The sequence below is a fragment of the Ambystoma mexicanum genome, chromosome 2p (genome assembly GCF_040938575.1).
Source record: "Ambystoma mexicanum isolate Mex_15411 chromosome 2p, UKY_AmexF1_1, whole genome shotgun sequence".
Classification (NCBI taxonomy): domain Eukaryota; kingdom Metazoa; phylum Chordata; class Amphibia; order Caudata; family Ambystomatidae; genus Ambystoma; species Ambystoma mexicanum.
Genome location: NC_090923.1, coordinates 1078401778 through 1078420845, shown reverse-complemented (window position 1 = coordinate 1078420845; position 19068 = coordinate 1078401778). Strand labels below are relative to the sequence as shown.

The window sequence follows — 19068 nt, the reverse complement described above, 5'->3', positions numbered from 1 at the left end:
CTCGTGGAAGGAGCGCTGTTACCTGCTGAGGGAGTCAGCGATAGTGTTCATGACCCGCGTCCGGTGAAAAGGAACGAGAAACATGTTCTGGGTGACAGCCCAGTGGCAAAGATCCTGCGCCTCGGATCTGGTTGCGCCCCCCCCTGATGTAGAACATCTTAGTGATATTGTCACCACCTTGCCATTGTGGGGTGAAAGGAACTTGAGGTCCCCAGAACACTGCTCACAACTCCAGGATGTTAATGTGGAGAACCTTCTCCAGTAGCCACAGGCCTCTGGCGTGGAGAGGTCTGGTGTGGGCTCCCCAGCCCTTCAGGGAAGTGTCCGTGGTGACCGTCTCCTGGTAAGGCTGACTCTGGAACTCTGTGCCCCCAGCAATGTAGGAGCGCACACCTCACCACCTTATCGCTCGTCAAAAACAATCTTATCTGCAAAGCTTCCGGACACCTTGATCCAGCGAGTGTCGAGGAACTCCTGAAGGAGGGGGAGGGGGTTTTGCATCCACAACCTGCTTTGCCTGATCAGGTAGCTACACAACAGTATGCCGAGCAGCGTCCTCACTGTGGCGATCTTCAGTGCCAACAGCTGTCACACCTTGCCCAAAATGGACGCTAGCCTGTCTGAGGGAGCCGCAAGGTAGGACGCCGTGTTGAGCCTGGACCCCAGGAACACAGCGACTTGCGATGGAATCCAGCAGGACTTCGGATAGTTTATGGAGAACCCCTACCTCTGTCAGCAGCCGGACAGTTCTGATCGACGACGATCTCCCTCGACTTGGCACGCGTGAGCCAGTCGATGTATGGGTACACATGTATCTCTTGATGGGGCAGATGGACCGCCACTGGTTCCAGGCACTTCATAAAGACTCTGGGCGCCGACTTCAGTCTGAAGGGAAGGGCCTTGAACTGCTAGTGCTTTCCATGTACGAAGTGTAGGAACTTCAGTTTCTCATGACTGGGGACGTGGAAGTACGTGTCCTCTAGATGCAAAGACAGGAAGTCTCCCTCCTCCAGTTGGCAGAGCACGTGTTGCAACGTGACCAGCCTGAATTTCTGGGACTTTATGTACTCGAGTCGTCGGTCGAGAATGGGCCTCAAGCCCCCGGTCGTCTTTTTTACTAAGTAGTAAGTAGAGTAAATCCAAAACTCTGTAGCCCCTTTGGGACCAGCTCTATTGCCCCCTTTTTAAACATGGCCTCCACCTGCAGCCGAGGGATGTGTTGTTCCTGCCAAGCCACCAGTGGCATCTGTGGACACATCACTGAAATCCTAAAGTGCGTCCGTGGGCACGAAAGTCCAGCACCCATCGATCGGTGGAGATGTTCACCCACATATTGAAGAAGCTCGCCAGCCGGCCCAATGTCATTTTGGATTGTGTGGACAGAAACAATGTCCTCTTCGTGAGTACCCTGGAGCACTTACACACAAACCTCTTCCTCCCCCCTCCCCCGCACCACTCGTGTCCAGAGGGGTTGGTCTCAGGCTTAGGGCTGCCATCCTCATCTGCGGAGTCTTTTCTACTGGTTTGGCTGAAGCATCCCCGCCTAGGAGGAAAAGCCACTCTGGCCGCCCTCGGAGCACCCTGGACCGGGTCAGCCCCTTTCGCCTTCGAAAGTGTGGCCGCCGACAACTTGATAGGTCAGATACCTTACCCTGTGGGTTGGCCTTCTCTGGTTTCTCCCGCAGCTTGCCAGGGGAAGCAGGGGAAGCAAACTTCCTCTTCGACGAAGAAGTGGAGCGATGGCTGGAGATGGAGGCCGATGGAGGATATGATCACGCCCTGATCACGGGACATGCTCGCGTGGCGACTGAAACAGACTTGCAGTGCTTGGCCTGGTCTTTGAAGAGGGAACACATCCCACCCCCCCCCCCTCTCCCCCCCACCCCCCCCCCCCTCTCCCCCCCACCTCTCCCCCCCACCCCCCCCCCCTCTCTCCCCCCCCACCCCCCCCACTCTCTCCCCCACCCCCCCCCACCCCCCCCCTCTCCCCCCCTCTCCCCCCCACCCCCCCCCCCTCTCCCCCCCACCCCCCCCCACCCCCCCCACCCCACCCCGGTAACGCTCTGACATGGTCCGGCGAACGGTGTAGGCCAGATGGCCATCTGGAATCTAAGAAAAGGCACTCAACGATTCTGCCCTTGAGGGGCGTTGAAAGATGCCGACAAACTGATCCGTTTGCCGGATGAAGAGCCAAAAAGAGCATACAGGGTCCAAACAAAAATTTAAACTTCCTAGCAAAAAAAACAAAAGCACAAACCCACAGAAACAGCTCTAAGAGCGACACGAGGACTCAACACTTGAACGTGCGATAAAAATCTGAAGATGGCTGCCAGAGGAGGGGCTTAGGGCGAGGGCAGTCATTGGCTGTGGGCAGTATGACTAAGCTTAGTGATTGGTTTAGAGGAGAAAAAGACAGTTTTAAGTTTTTAAACAAGGATTCCCAGCCTGGCGGGGAATATTCATTAGCAAGTGAATTCATGCCAGACCCCATACTAGAGAACCAACATTGCCTGAATAGAAAATAATCTTAACCTTTGGTAATATTCAAATTGATTAATCCCTCCTCCCACATAGTACTTCAATGCAGGACGAAAGAATCCATAACCAAGATATGCTTTACTGTGGATGCTTATACAAACGGCACAGCAGGGTCAGACATCTTTGAGTAATAAATACCTTCAGCAAGCCAAAATACCCACCCTGCAGTCTAACTCGGCATAAATGACATTTTATAAGTGGTAAGGAAAGGCTTTCTTCCTTGTGTAAGCTCCCAGACTCTCCATCATCACAAGGGAGAAAAGAAATCTACGGAGTGGAGACTTCCACCAACAGACTGTAGACTACAACCCAGGTCAGTGGGCTGGGGCTTCACATTTTCTTGTTGCAGTTAGGGATCATGTGTCAAGAATAAAAAATTGGAAATCCCAGTTCAACATTATTAAAATGAATGGGACTAGTGAAAAAAAGTCCAATCCTAGTAAATCTTTTTAAACTGTTCCAAGATGACCTTGCCCTGTGGACAATGCAAGCAATCAGAACACATCAACTCTGCAGAATTAGATAGCATAGCAGGTCACAGTAGCTTTACCTTGGTCAAACCAAAAAGACTGTACGCAGAACAGTAAGAAACGCAAGCCATTTGCAAAATGGTAAATGTGGTCTATAAATTACCTGTGATGACTGGTTTACTGATGCAGAACTCCTTGGTATGGGGGAGTGAGAAGATCCAGAGGAAGATCCCATGGACGAACCCAGCATGGATCCCATGGACGAAACCATTGTAGATCCCATGGACGAAACCATTGTAGATCCCATGGACGAAACCAGCGAGGAGCCCATGGACGAAACCAGCGAGGAGCCCATGGACGAAACCAGCGAGGAGCCCATGGACGAACCCATCGAGGAGCCCATCGAGGAGCCCATGGACGAACCCATCGAGGAACCCATCGAGGAGCCCATGGACGAACCCATCGAGGAGCCCATGGACGAACCCATCGAGGAGCCCATGGACGAGCTCATGGAACTCAACGAGGAGGGTACAGGGGATTCTCCCAGCTCTGCCATCAAAGATAGGTACTCTTTATCCATGCGCGCTTTATCCTGTGCCGACTGGGGATCTCCAGGTCTGAAAGGAAAAATGAGGTCATTACAGCACCAAAAGTTACAGCATTACATGGGATACAAGTAAAATGGGGTGCCATAGTTGGGAGGTCAAGCACTTGAAATAACAGATTTCAAAAATAAAACTGCCACTTAAACCTGCTACAATAAGCTATCCACTTAGGATTAACCTTAAATCCATTTTTAATGAAATAAAAGTAAAAGACTGACCCAAAGTTACCTTGCAAACTTGCAATCTGAGGCAATATGTCCAGCTCCCCCACACTTTGTACAGAGTGTAGTGTTGGTGATGCTGCGGGGCTCAGTGTTCTGCCATGGCCTCAAAATCCTTAAAAATAAAAATCACATCATTAGCAGTACATATAGTAAATACAAATTCATTTTGTTCACAAAAGTAAGGACTGCATCAGATGCAGCAACATCCTCAAGGGAACAAACTAATGAGATCAGCAAAACACTGCTCATAGCCTCTAAGAAAAGTTGCATCTAGAAGTGTGCCCAATTGCATTTTGAAGTTGCGCCCAATAGCCTCTCTGAGAAAGTTGCATCTAGAAGTGTGCCCAATTACATTTGAAGCTGCGCCCAATAGCCTGAGAAAAGTTGAAGTGTGCCCAATTGCATCTTGAAGTTGCGCCCAATAGCCTCTCTGAGAAAAGTTGAATTTAGAAGTGTGCCCAATTGTGGGTAGATTGGACGAGTGTATAGATTGACCGAGTGTGTGGAGCGGACGAGTGCGTGGAGCGAATGAGTACGCGGAACGGACGAGTGTATGTGGAAAGGACGAGTGTATGTGGAGCGGATGGCTGTGTGGAGTGGATGACTGCGGAGCAGATGAGTGGCAGATGAGTCTGTGGAGCGGATGAATGCATAGAACGAATGAGTGTATGGAGCCGATGGATATATAGAGCGGACGAATATGCTGAACGGACGAGTACGTAGAGCGGATGAATAGTGCATAGAACGGATGAGAAACAAAATGCATAGAACGGACCCGACCGCTCAGAATTGCGTGACATTACGCTTTGGAATGCAAGGAACTGTTGAAAGAGCATACTTCATATCACACCCCACGCTTACTCTCTCCTTACACCACCACTCAACTAGAACACAGAGATACTATGACACCATTCGGTATAACTGTTCTCATAACATCTGCCGCTTACACCCCATCACTCTAAGTAAACATCGCTGGTTTCACACCCCCCAGCCAGGCGTTTCTCCTCAGGCCTAACGCTGCCACTCGGCCTGGATAATTCCAGCCAGACCGAACACATACTCCTGATCTCTCAACCACCACACCTACCGCTAAGAAGCAGCTACCACATGAATCCGCACCCGCACCTTTGGACTCTATCTAATCTCTCTACTGACCCGAACTTCGGTTCCCAAGGGCGTTCAACCTACCAGCGCCTTCAGACCATACCAATGGTATATAAGGCGCTATACAAATGCAAAATAACATAACATGGGTATCCCGAATCAGCACAAAAGCAGGCGCAAGCAGTGCAAAAGGTTACACACTTCATCCATTATGCTTTAAAAGGTCTTCTACATGTCCCCCAATTTTCCTATATGCACACATTCACAAACGGTTTGGCAGATATAGTTAAAAATGGTACTAGTTGACTTGGGGGAAGTCTTAAGTAGATCCAGGTAGCAGTTATCAAGCTAAGCACACAAACAGGATAAATAGTCCTGATCACCCAACAATTTCAAAAACTGACCCCCTCAAAGGTAAAGAAGAGGGTGCAAACCTGTTGTCATCCTCACGAAGGGTCCCATTCAGACGAGCTAGCTCTCTCAACTGCATCTTTCTCAAGTCATTCTGGTCCTCTGGAGTCTCAATGCCCTGCTTCAGGATATTACGAATCTGTAGAACACATTGACAGTGGGGGGGGACGACAACACATTAGCTCACTTAAGTGATGAATCCCTGTACTGATTGATCACAAGTAGGTTGACCATGTAAACTATAGCTAAAACAGCAATGGGTGCATGGGACAGATCTAGGAATACAAGTTTGACAGGAAATTCAGCTGAACTATCTACAATGTAGGCGGGAGAAAGTCTACCACCAACGCCTATATTGTATGTATAGCAAACACCACCGCAGAAGGTACAGGTAACAGTTCCTTTAAATATTCCAATGTGTTTTATGCACAAACCTGTTCAACAGCTTTCTTCACATTCTCCATTGTATTGGCAGTGACTAGTGCATGCAGCGGCTCGTCTTCTCCTGGAAGCATTTGCCCATCTTTTCTTCCAACCTTTCCTTCTTTCACAGACCCTTTGCCTCTAATCATGATCTTTGCATTACATTCCTTCTCAATGTTCTTCAAGGTGTTCCCTCTATAAAAACACGTAGGATTAGCATGGACGTACACATTTCCCGCATGGATTTACTTAAAATAAGGTGCTGGATGTGCCAAGTCAAAGCTGGATGCAAATTAAAGTAGTTGTCACCAGTGGAAAGGAACAGAGGATTCAAGACACAAAAAGGGACAACACTTGTTTATTTTCAAGAACATACAATATTCTCAACCCTCTCCCCCACCACACCCACGACACCACAACCAAGTTCTACTCCCCAACTCCCCTCTGCCCCTCTGAATTCCTCAAGATACTGACACTCTGCCAGGTCTCAGGATCACCTGGGGACACCCGACTCCCCCCCCCCCCCCCCCACCACAGCTGAAATAAATCTCGACAAGCTACCTGTGCCAGCAACCATGCCCATGTAAGAAATAAAAAATAAAAACTGACTCTTGTCGCTTTCAACTACAGACCCAATCACGAACAACTGCTATAAAGCTAAATTAGCTGACCGAGCGGCATACTCGCAACTATGCCTCTTATCAGAATCAAAAGATAAACACCACCCAATCTAGCTTCAGACCTTTTCATGTTGAACTAAATCCTGCAGTTTCAATCTGGGACGATCTTAGACTCTGAAGGCCGCGCCACCCTAAAGCTACTCTACGTCAGCAGCGTTCAACACCACGGAACACTCGATCCTCACCAAAACACTACCCTTACTACCCCTCGGTTGCGGTGTCCCACAGAATACAGCAGTGTCCCACACAAAAAAAAAAATCAGTCCAGCTGCACACATAGCCAGACACTGCCTTTTAGATATGCATTGGCTTATTCCTTGCTCTAGACCTACATCACTCCCGCACGCTACAACCCATAGAATAAAGCTGAATCCCACGAAACATTCAGTCCAGCTCTTTGCATAGCTTTTTGATACCATGACACACCCATCTTTCTCACCATTGCAATGTAGGCTGCTGTTCGAGACCCAGCCACTTTCTACCTACCTTAACTTTGATATTTAATGCACATATGCATTTGACCACTTCTTTCATTACAGATAACAGACTCAAGTCTTCCAAAAGGTGTTCAACACAGCACATCAAGGCCGCAGTAGGCTCTATACAATAAACACCGAACACAACTTGGTGTAGCAAATACTGAATCAGTGTGTCCCAGAGAAGATTGTCTGTAGGCTGGAGAGGAGTAATCTGGACGTTCTCTTGGGGTCTTAAGAGCATTCCTTTTCCTCATTCAGCCCTTTATCCACTTTGCACAGAAAGCAACCTTCTGGCTTCTGTATATTCAGATTAGGTACAAAAAAAAAGGTAGCAGGCGCCCCTCTTTAGAAACATGGCATTATAACCTATTCACGTTTCTGGGGTTGCTGTTGGTACTTTGTTCAAAGGAGGTTTGCCTGGCATTTCGGTGCTGGGCTGGCCTTGTGAGCGGGACAAAGACTGATACGCAAATGGATATTCCTCCATTGTGAAAATTACAGTGATCAAATAGCGATGGCTGCGGACTCTCAAAGTGGAAAAAAAAACAGAACAGGTTATCATGCCATGTTATTTCTAGAGCGGGCGCCCGCTACCCTTTTTGTATCAGATTAGGTGTTAACATCACAGGTTCAGCCTGAACTGGACTCCCTTGAGGACAGTTTCCAGCCACTTGATCACCGGTGTAAAAAAATTAGCACAATACTCCAAAATAAATTATCAATCCACTTGCAGGTCAATATCTTCTGCAATACTTTCAGGGATGTGATGCTAGGACAGCAGTTCTCCAGCTTCCCATGGCCAAAGCATGAGAAGGCCATAGAGTCCTATTTTCCTTTGGGTTGTGTGACTTTCAGTTTGTTCATTTGAAATTTAGGTAAGCTACAAGTCAGAACTCCAAGCAAAAACATGACGATGGCCTTGCGGATGGCCACGGGAAATGTGATAACTCTGCACACATCAAAAGATCTAGGCACAAAGAAGATCTATTTTAAGGAAGTCCCCTTTTAAAAGATGCTCACTAATGCATGCTTTCAGTTGCATCCATTTTTGTCTGGATTACCTAGCCCCCTTCAATGCAACTTCTCCCCATTTTTGGGAGGGTCTGAAGACTATAAAACCGCTTCCATTTCCCATTTTGGCCCATCCAAGCCCTGATTTTTCACACCTTAGTTTCCGCTATCGTTTATAGTACATGGTCTATAGTAAACCTATTCCTTGCATTTTACCTTAATTTCAGAGTTAAAAATGAAATAAAAATAAGGAATGCCAACTACAAAAACAAAAGTGGGTTCTTTGGAAAACAATCGGGACAAAAACCAAGTCGGACTGAAAGGGGCTGCTAAAATGAAAGACCTAGTGTCCAATGCACAGTTCCTAATTAATATGCACAACGCCATTGCCTCTGCACCCAGGAGACTATCCTCAAGTTCAGTGTAAGGGTGGTAAGTGATAACACTTTGGTGCTTGATCTTGAGTAGTTATGGAGATGAATCCTGCAACATACTACCAGGGCAAAGCCCAACTTTTCCCACCTCAAAGATTTTTTTCCCTTTTTTTTTAATTTTCTTTTCTTTTTAAACTTCATTTATAATTTTCACCCACCTAACGATTTTAAAATATATAGCATGGACATAGCTGAAAAGCATCAGAGCTCTTCACAAACATTTATATAGCGCTCTATATATCATTGGTATGATCTTAAAGCGATAGTGGGTTGAACGCCCTTGGGGACTGCAGTACAGGTCAGTCGAGGGAGCAAGATAGGAAAAAGTGCTTGGGTGCTCTTGATGTGTGCAGCCAGTGTGGTTGCGTAATGGAGGCTGCATACCAACACTAGGTGCAATGGTAGTGCGAGATCAGACGAATGTGTGCAGTCAGGTGGTTGGTCTCCTAGCGAGCATTCTGGCGGCATTAGGCCTGTTGGATTTTTGTGTGTGCAGCTAGGCCGATGTGTTTGTGGGGTATAGCTGCGTCCTAATAGAATGTTGAGGTGTTCATGGAATATTGTTCGTATGTGAGCAACTAGTAAATGTTAAAGGATTTGTACTGTGCACTATCACCACTGGAGTGGTCCCCCTGGCGGTTTTAAAAAAAAGGAGAACGGGGCTGGGGGGGGTGAGTTAGTGGGATGAACCAGTAGAAGTGCAAGAGAGCAGCGATGTGCTGTTGGCAACCTCATCCCAGATTTCCGTTGGTATGGCTTGGGGCGTTTTCTTGTTGGAAGACGTGTGCTGTTGTGCGTGTCCATGTGTGCTTTGTTGCTGCAGTGTAGTGAAGTTTGTGCGGATTGTTGTGTAGTAGGTTTGTGGTTGCGTTTGGTTAGAATTTGAGGTGTATATGCAGAGGGTGAAGTTGTTGGTGAGTTGGTTAATTGGCATTGCTGTCTTGAAGTGAGGCGCTTCATTTCCATTTTTCTAATTAGGTGTAGTGTTTGGGCGTCTGTGTCTGCATCCAGATCAGGGCTGTACGACACCCATGGTCCCTTTCTCATATGACCTCCGTTCATATGCAGAACCTTGCCAGAGATGGGTACCAGCCACCTACGTGGCCGTTTGTATGCGGGGCAGGCGTTGGTGTGTCCCTTGCAGTCTAGCCCAGAGAGCATTCCTAATCTAGAGGGTGGCATTGGTAAGCCCAGGTTTACTCCCATGTGTTGCGGCTGCTCGGCATTCATCCTCTTATTTGGTTGCTCAATCACGTTACCGCTCCTACCCACTTTGGAATGTGCCAATGCTAACGCTTGCAATTATGCCCTGGTGCTGCTTCTGCCTTCATTCACAACTCTTTGGTCCATACCCCGGCCAATACCCACAGCTTAGTTAGTGTGGCAGGGGCTAACGTTCACCCAACTTTATGCAAGTATGAGCTATACTAGCATTTATCGAGTGGGTGATTGTTTGCTGAGAGTTGGCTAGGGATGCAGGATTCGGTCCTCGTGTGTCGCTTGTGTCCTATTAGACTTAGTGTTGTCTCTTGTTGTAGTAAGTTTCTTTATTCGGTTGTGGCTGTTGTCAATCCTAGATTTGTCAACCCACATTGTTTTTCTCATTTGGTGGTTTGGTTTTTCCGTTTGAATCTGTGATGTTGAATAGCTAGGTTTTTAGTAATGTTCTGAATTGTAGGTGGTCTTTGGTGTTTTTCTTTCGGGATGTTCCTGGTTTTTGCAAATAAGTGGGAGAAGGAGGAGCCTTCAAGTTTTTTCTTAAGGTACGGTTTTTCTTCCAGATGGATTTCATTGCTTGTTCTGAGGAGTCTCGCTGGGTTGTATTGTTATTCTTTTGCAGGAATTCAGCTCCTTGTCCGCCGATTGCCCTGTGTGTTAGGCACATTGTTTTGTGGGTGATGCAATGTTTGACTGGGAGCCAGTGCAGTGTATTTAGGGCTGGAGTGATGGTCTCTTCTGGATAATTTGAGGAGGAGTCTGGCTGCTGCATTTTGGATATGTTGTAGTTTCTTCAGGAGGTATTCTAGTATCCCGAGAGAGACTGTTTGCATGGTCTATTCTGGTCATGATGAGGGCAACAATTGAGCGTTTGTGGGTGAAGGAAAGGAAAGTTAAGATTCTTCTTGCCATATGAAGGAAGAGGCAGCATTTCTTGATTACATTTGAGATTCTAAGGTTAGGGCGTTGTCAATCAGGACTCCCAGATTTTTTACTACCGTCGATGGAATCAGTGCGGTTCCCATTTCCGTTGGCCATGGAGTATAGGTGTTCTCGTGATTCTTGGATATAATCATGATTTCTGTCTTTCCTGGGTTGATTTTCAAGTTGTTGGCATTTATCCAATTAAAGACTTTATAGACACTCTATTAGGGTTGAGTTATCGGCTTGAGTGCCTTCGATTTTGTAGATTTGAGTGTCATCTGCGTAGTTGTAGCATGTAATTTTGTACTTTTTGAAGATTCAGATTAGTGCCGTTTGGTAGATGTTGAAGTACAGTGGTGATAGAGGACCCTTGTGGTACTCCACAGTCATTGACTCGTGGTGTGGATTTGAAGTGCTTTAACTAAACTGTTTGATATGTCTGCTAGGAAAGATTTAATCCAGAGTAATGCTGTGTCTGTTATGCCTATGTCTTGTAGTCTTTTGGTTAGGGTCTCATGGCTAACTGTCAAAGGCTGCGGAGAAGTCGAGCAGAATCAGGGCTGAGGTTGTGTCGGGGTCAGAGTTTGTTTTTAGGTCGTTCCAGATGGGTAGTAGCTGTTTGTTCCTCTTGCAGGTCTGAAGCAGACTTGTGCTTGGTCCAACAGGTGGTGTTTTTCTACGTGTTTTTGGGTTAATTTGTATATGTAGGTTTTCTGGGTAGGGAATGCTTGAGATCGGCCTGTAGTTGGAGGTCTTCTACATCACCACTTTAAGAGTGGTTTGATATATGCCGAATTGAATGTTTTTGGTACGTTCCTGTTGCTAGTGAGAGATTTAGGAGGTTTCTGTAATATTCTGATGGCGTTCCTTGTGCGATGATTGATTTGAAGATGTCCGGCGGGCTCGGATCCATGGGAGAACCAGATTAGGCCGAAATTGATCGAGGGGTATTGCTGCGCTCTATTGAGTGTTGGTGTAGAGAGCGAGCATAGTGGTAGGAGAAGTGTCTGTAGTGGATGGTTTATTCTTACAAGCCCACTGTTCCAGGATTGCAATCTGGATGAGCTGGTAGTGGGCGTCCTCCCGTTTTGTGGTAGCGGTACACAGCGTTCGAGTCACAGCCAGGAGCAGAGTAAGATAGGTTTGCTTGGTCAGAGGGTCATTCTTAGGCTCAGCGCTATGCATTTTAGGGACCCAGTTTCGGGTCACTGGTTGAGGTTTATGGTGGGTTGCAAGGTAGGATTAGGCAGTATATTTGGATAGAGGGCCGGAGCTTTCTTGCACCAACATAGTCACACCAAGCCCATTTTCCCGGTCTCTGGCTGTGGTTAATATTGGTTTGCCAGTAGGTCTAGGCAGGATATTTGGTTATAGAACAAGGGGTATCTCGCACTAACGTAGTAACATCGAGGTAGTGATGCTTGTAAGTCTTGGTGTTTTAGCGTCTAGGTGAGATCGTATCTCAAGTAGTAGGGGCAAGATATGGAGCAAAAGGATATCAACTTGATGGCGCAAGAGGCTGCTAGGTCTGAGTAGTAGAATCGGGAAGCATTTACATATGTTTAAGCCTGCAGGACACTAAGGTTGTCATATGTGGTATACATTTCCTAATTCTGTCTTGGTGACTTATTGGTCGATTTCCATGGTCTTTGCTCGGTATCTCCCAAACAGCTGTCTGCAGGCTTCAATTATTTTCAAATGTAATGACATTGAAGTCATGGTCCATGACGATGTTGCGTTTCAGTGGCTATAGGTGGTCCTAATAAGGTTTGTTGAAAGAGCCAGGTTTTTAGAGCTTTGCAAAGGCCATGTCGTCTTGGTGGTGTCGAGTATGTGGAGGAAGAGAGTTCCACAGAGTTGGAGCCAAGGTTGAGAAGGCGGATCCACAAATCGTGGTTGAATTGGAGGTTGGGATCAACAGTAAGAGGGCAGTGCTTAATCTTAAGGTGTGTGATGGGTGGTAGGGTTTAATATTCTCTTGTAAGTATGCTGGGCCAGTCTTGTGCACTGCTCGGTGGGAGATTCATAGTATTTTTGTTGGTGGCCTTTCGTCCCAGAGGGAGCCAGTAAAGGGTGCGGAGGGGAGGGGGTTAGGGGGAGACGTGATCCCTGTGTCCCAGAGCAAGGGGTCGCGTTAAGCTCTTTGGAGTTTATTAAGTTGGTATGCTGGGGTACCCACTTATAAGGAGTTGGCATTGTCCAGTCTCGACGTAACAGCGGCAAGTCTGTTGGAATAGGTGTGGTAAAGCAAAATGCTGCTCAAGTTTGAGGTGTTGTGACAGGATTTTGATACATTATCGATCTGGTTTTTTGTCATCCATCAGTCGATATCTGAGGCAAGCTTCAAGGTCGGGATGTGGGTAGGAGCTTGTTTTGGGAATTCTTAGGATAATTTGGGTATTGTCAGTGCAGTTGTAGCAGTGAGGTGGTGTGCGCGGATGATTCATTGTAGAGGGGTCAGATAGAGGTTGAAAAGGAGAGCAGCAAGGGAGGCGCCTTGGGGTACTCCAGTGTTCACGGCACAAGCAGTCGAGACAAAAGGGAAGAGGAAAGCAATTTGTTTCCTGTTGCTGGGGAAGGAGGAAATCCATTTGGAGTACCGAGCCTCCGATTCCTAGAGAGTGGAAACGTTCGAGGAGGGTAGAGTGGTTAACGGTGTCAAAGGCTGCCGACAGAACATGGAGAATTAGTGCTGCTCAACCCTCAGTCTGCCGAGACCTTGAGATCGTCCCAGATCGAGATCAGGGTGGTTTCAGTTCCATGGCACAGTCTGACACCTGATTGAGCGGGGGTAGAGTAGTTTGTTGGATTCTACGAAGCGGTTGAGACGAGTATGCAGCGCGGTCATCGCCAGGAATCAAGTGTCGGAGATTGGCCTGTAATTCCTAGGGTCGGGCGGGGGTCGGGGGGCTCGAGAGATGTCTTTTTTTAGAAGCAGTTTAACATGTGCTATTTTAAAGGCCTCTGGAAAGATACCAGGGGTGCGGGAATCTTTTAGTATGGACTTTGCTTATTCTCCTGCACAAGTGGAGAACATTTCTTTCAGAAAAGGTGGGACAGAGTGTCAGGGGGGGCAATCCTGAGGGTCCTTAAGGACAGGGTGTGTGTTTAAAGGCAGGAGAGGTAGTAGCGACAGCAGGAGTCAGTGTTGATTGGTGAGATCCAGGTCTCAGGAAAGCAGACAAAGTGTAGGTCATGACAAAGAATATATCAAAAGTAGAGTGTATTAAGTTAGAGAGGGAGCGTGTGTTCCAGTGGGCTACAAGGAGAATAGGCAAGATTGGATAGGTTCCGGGAGGATAGAGGCGTGCCGGAAGGTGAGGCGAGTAATGCTGGGGAATAGCTAAGACGAGAACAGGGAGATCAAGAAACAAGGCAGGACCAGGGTGAAAAATTGAGAGCCTCAATCCACCATGAGCAGAAAGTCGCAGACAGCAACTAGTCTGGACTTCGCATTCACACATGAATGTAAACATCGCTATACACATCCAAGAACACAAAGCATCTGAGGACGCATGAGGGATCATTGGTACCCATACACGTAGTAAAAAAAAAAAGCCCCTAAAAAGGTATAGTAGACCCATGTCGGGACTGCGAGTTGCCTTTAAAAAAAGTCCAATTTTGAAAGTCGACAAATAACCCTAACCCCTACATTCAGACATAGCATTTGATGATTCCATTTGCTTAGATTCACATGCTGTGCATATGGTCCGACATCCAGTGGTAACTGCATAGTATTGCATCTGGTCTTTCGGGGACCAAAAGGTGACGTCCGCATAGGCGTGTCTGTAACACCATCCCCCATCGTGACGCTTAGTGTACCCAAAATCCCTCACGCGCCTATGTCCCGCAGATTGTTTTTTGCTGCCATGAGGGAGCCCAAGGCTATTGTGAGCGAGTACATAAAAGAAAGTAGTAAGACGTCTCGGGGAGGCAGGGTGGGCACATGTGAATCTAAGCAGATACAATTATCAGAAATATTACGGTGAGTAATGCAGGTCTTCTGATGCTCGCTAATCTGCTTAGAATCGCATGCTGTTCATAGACTAGCGAGCAGTACCCGAGTTGGAGGTGGGTTATGAGAAGGAACAGTAATGAAAAGATGTCTTAATACTGCTTGTCCCACCTGTGAATCAGATCTAGAATGTGTCCCCAAGGCAATAGTGTTTTGTAAAGTTGTGTACAGAACTCCAGGTTGCCGCTGCAAATTGACTCAAGGGGAACGTTTGAGTCAAACGTTTGCAATGAATGCTATGGAAGCCCCAGTGCCCCGAGTAGTGTGCTCTAGGCTTGAAGGGCAGTTCTCTTAGCAAGAGTATAACAGTGTGATACATTTGACAAGCCACCTTGAAATAACCGATTTAGAGACAGAATTCCCTTCTCTACCAGCTGCCACTGAAACGAAAAACTGGTTTGTCTTCCTCAGTGGTTTCATTCTTTCCAGATAAAACATGACCTCCCTGCGCACATCTAGTGTGTGTAGGCTTCTTTCGGCCATGCTAGTGGGATTCTGGAACAAAGTGGGTAGTTCAACTGATTGGTTCACATGGAACTTTGAGATGACCTTCGGCGCAAATCTGGGAGGAGTGCGCAGAACCACCTTATCCATGTGGACTGTAACAAAAGGGCCTAGAACTGAAAGGGCCTGTAGTTCGCTAACCCTTCTAATTGAAGCGATAGCCACTAGGAAGGCTGTTTTATAAGTAAGGTCTTTTAGACTTGCTTTATGCATTAGTTCAAAGGGAGACCCCATGAGTCTGGTCAAAACCACATTTAGATCCCATCCGGGAGCTGGGTTAGAAATGGGGTGAATTCTCTTGACCCACTCCATAAAAGCCTGAACCGGTATTTTCCAACATTATACTCTGTTGTGACGAGAGCAGCTAGATTTACCTTTAGGGAATTAAAAACGAAACCCGAGTCTGATAAATGAGTTAGGTACAACACAATGTGGTTAGGTGAGCAGTCAATGGGATTGACACCCTTGGTTTCACACCAGATGACAAAGCGCTTCCACTTACTTGAATAGCAATAACGAGTGTTAGGTTTTCTAGCCTCCCTGAGTATGTCCATGCATCTGAGGCAGTTGGAGGTGTCCAAACTCTATGACCTCAGGAGCCAGGCCACAAAATTCAGAGTTTGCGGGCATGGGTGTAGTATCTGTGCTGAGACAACATGTTGTACGGGCAGGGTAGTTTCCCAGGGGGGCGGGGGCATTTCCATTAGATGAGCGAACCAGGCTTGGCAGGCCCACATGGGGGCCACCAAAATCATGGTAACGGGTTCCTGGGGCATCTTGTGTACCATCTTGTTGAGGGGGGTATCGGGTGTGGGGGGGTCATAGACAAATTTCCCAGACCATGTTATCCAGAGTCCTTTCCCCTTGGAGCGGTTTTGGGAGTACCTGGTGGCGTAGTCTTGGCATTGGGTGTTCTCCTGAGTTGCGAACAGGTTGATCTCTGGGAAGCCCCATTCTGTGAAGACGTAAATGATGTCTTTGTGCAGACGCATGTTCTGAACCCTCTCGGAGGGGAAGACGAGGCCATCCTTTGTCCGAATCAGAGCCCCTAAAAATTGCTCGACTTGACTGGGGTCTAAGCTGGATAGAGAATCCCAGACTGAACAGGTGGTCTAGTGTCTGAGTATTCACCTGGCATGGTTCGTAAGTCCCCTGTTATGAGCCAGTCGTCGAGGTAAGGGTAAACGGGGACGGATAGTCTGCGCAGGTGTGCTGCCGGTACTGCCAGGACCGCCGTAAACACCCTTGGCGCTGAGGCAATGCCAAAGGGGAGTACTTTGAATTGATCGTGCCTGTCCTTTATCATGAACCTTAGATATTTTCTGTGCGCTGGCAACATTGAAATATGCAACAATGAAATATGAAAGTATGCATATGTCCAATGTTGCCATGTAATCCCCCCCCCCCCACCGTTTCAAAAGTGGGATTACTTCCTGCAGGGTTACCATAAGAAACCCTTTAAAGGGGGTTGGGCGAATTCCATGGGCGACCGTTTTTTTAGAACCCACTGGTCGGATGTAACCCCCTCCCATGCCGAAAGGAAAGATGTTAAGCGCCCCCTGACCTGGATGACATGGGAGGGGACCTGGATCCGTAGGTCATTTCTGACCAGAGGCTGTGGCTCCCATGGAGTTGGGGCCTCTGCCTTTCCTGCGCCGCTGACCCATAGGTGAGGGTGCTGGATGCTTGTCCCGAGTTCCAGGCGTTTCCCGTATAGTACATGTTTTGCGTGGAATTGGATTGGCCTCGAAAGGACCGCGGGAAACGCTTCCCCTCCGGAGGGGTGGGGGGGGGGGGGGCAATAGGAATAGGGGGGAGGATTCTGTATGATCTGCTGAAGGGACAAGAGTCTCGTGCTTTTTTGGCAGTCTCTAGAGCATCGACTGCTTTACCAAAGAGATTTGACTCCTCGATAGGAGTATTAATAAAGGCTGCTCGAGTCTCCGGCTTCAAGCCCGAGTTCCGGAGCCAAGCGCGTCGTTTCAACAGGGTCCCCTGAGCTAGGGATCTTCCTGCCGTTTCTGCAGTATCCAGAGTATTTTTTAGTACATTTTGGTTGACCTGTGTGGCCTCGGCCACGACAGCGAGTAATCTGGTTCTTGCGGCTTCAGGCACCTCCTGAGACCTTGTATAAGGTTCCACTGTGCATCGGCATAACTGGCAAGCAACTTAGTGTTTGCTATGCGCGTGGTAAAAGCTGCCGTGGTAATTCGCTTACCCAAGGCATACAATCTTTTTGACTCCTTATCGGGAGGTGCCTCTCCCAGTACAAGGGGTACTCCCGCCAGTTTCCGGGTGGTGGTAACCACTATGGACTCTGTTGTGGCGTGGCCTTTAATATATGTAGGGTCAGTAGGCGATGGCTGAACCAATTTCTCCACTCTTCGATTTACTGCCCTAATCTGGGCTGGTGTGACCAGGGAAGGAGCCAATCTCCTTTTAATGAAATTCATTAATGGAATTCAAGAGAGGCTTGGCTGGAGGGGGTGAGGGGGTCGTTTAATATCCTCCACAAAATCTTGTTCAGGTAGGGCCTCCTGGGTGGCGATTTTAAAATAATCTGCCGCCTTTAAGATGGCATTGAATGCCATCTGATCATCCACTGGGGAAGCTTGGAGGGTCGGGAGCGGAATCCAAACCTAGGACATCCGTGTCCTGGTCATGAGTAGGGAGTGCCCATGGTTCCGTCTCAACCTGGCGAGTGTCCTCCCAGCCTTCTGTGGCATCCGGCTGGCATTCCACAGAGTAATCGTTTAGGAAGGTAGTCTCCTCTTCCTCATAAATGTCCTGATAAGTGTCCATCTGGATCTCATCTTCTGAGTGGCGAGAAGTGAACTGTTCTTGAGATGGTCCAATATTTCCTAGAAATTTTGGAACAGGCACAAAGGGAGGGTTCATGCACCCTTCACATTTTTCTTTGGTCCATTTGGCGCTGGAATTGGGTTTCCCATAGAGCTAGCCAAAGGCTCCTGACTCTCCTCGTAATCTTGAGCCTCGGGGAGTTGCAGCGTGTCTTTCCACGTGTCCGCGGCCTGCACCTTCTGCTTCATTGCGTCTTTAGGCTTCAGCCCCACTGCCGAAGCAATCCTAGCAATGCTTTCGGCGATATTCAGTCAAGTGGGGCGTGCCGCATGTCCTAGATTTTACTACTGCCGGGGTATTAGAGGGCGTCGGGCATTAGAGGTAGGGGTGTCAGACGAGCGTGCTTTGACGGCCAAATGTGGTTTGGAGTGAGTGCTCTTATTTTTTGAAGGCCCAGTTGCAAGACGCTGCTGCAGGGAAGGCTGTTGATCTTGAAGATCAGAGGATTCCGTCGAAACTTTCGGCGGTCCTGTCGGCGCTTTCGCCTGTTTTGACAGTACCATCGGGGCAGGGGTTGTGTGTTTCTTATCTTGTAGGCCTTTGTCGCTGGAGGTTTTCCCCATAGCGTGACCCGTGTCAGGCCTAGCAGGGTCTGGGATGGACATGGCAGACCTAGAGGTGTCCATCGTGAGGTCAATGGCACCCGACACTGATGCCTGGTCATCACTAATGCCCCCATCACTTTCAGCAGGTGCCATGGTGAGAACAAGATCCAGCCCGCGACATGCCATAGGCGGCCACTGCTTAACGTGGTGCTCCTTAAGCGTTTTAGGTCGAAGGAGTCTACAGGCCGAACACAGCGCTTCGTCAGGGTCATGGGGTAGACAATTAATGCACTCGCTGTGCTCGTCCTTCCAAGATTATCTGGCCCTGCAAGAGGGGCAAACCTAAATGGTGTCCTTTCCATAGCAAAAGGTAATAAAGGCGATGACCAGACCTACAGGGCAAAGAAGGGGAGGGAGGGGGAGGGAGACATAGCTGAAAGGATGACCACCCTGACCCCTCTCTCCCAACTGTGTAGGCCAGCCAGAGGGCCCGGCCACCGGGACGGCTCCGCCAGAGTTAAGGCCTTGAAGTCCACTGCAGTGGCGTTTAAAGTCTCAAGTTGTCTTCGGCGGAGCACAGGAAGCACCGTCGAAGTTACTACCCGGGGATAATCGACAAAG

General features: G+C 48.1%; 1 protein-coding gene across 6 annotated transcripts in view; it reads right to left on the bottom strand.

Moving 5' to 3' along the window:
* SF1 (splicing factor 1) overlaps positions 1 to 19068 on the bottom strand; it is a 292507-nt gene that overhangs the window by 179418 nt on the left and 94021 nt on the right. For all 6 annotated transcript variants that reach the window (XM_069645035.1, XM_069645033.1, XM_069645032.1 and 3 more), the window contains exons 6-9: positions 5787 to 5970; positions 5376 to 5491; positions 3842 to 3949; positions 3172 to 3625 (exon numbers count right to left, since the gene is read on the bottom strand). In XM_069645035.1, coding sequence (XP_069501136.1) covers positions 3172 to 3625; positions 3842 to 3949; positions 5376 to 5491; positions 5787 to 5970 — 862 coding nt within the window. The remainder of the gene's footprint in view (positions 1 to 3171; positions 3626 to 3841; positions 3950 to 5375; positions 5492 to 5786; positions 5971 to 19068) is intronic.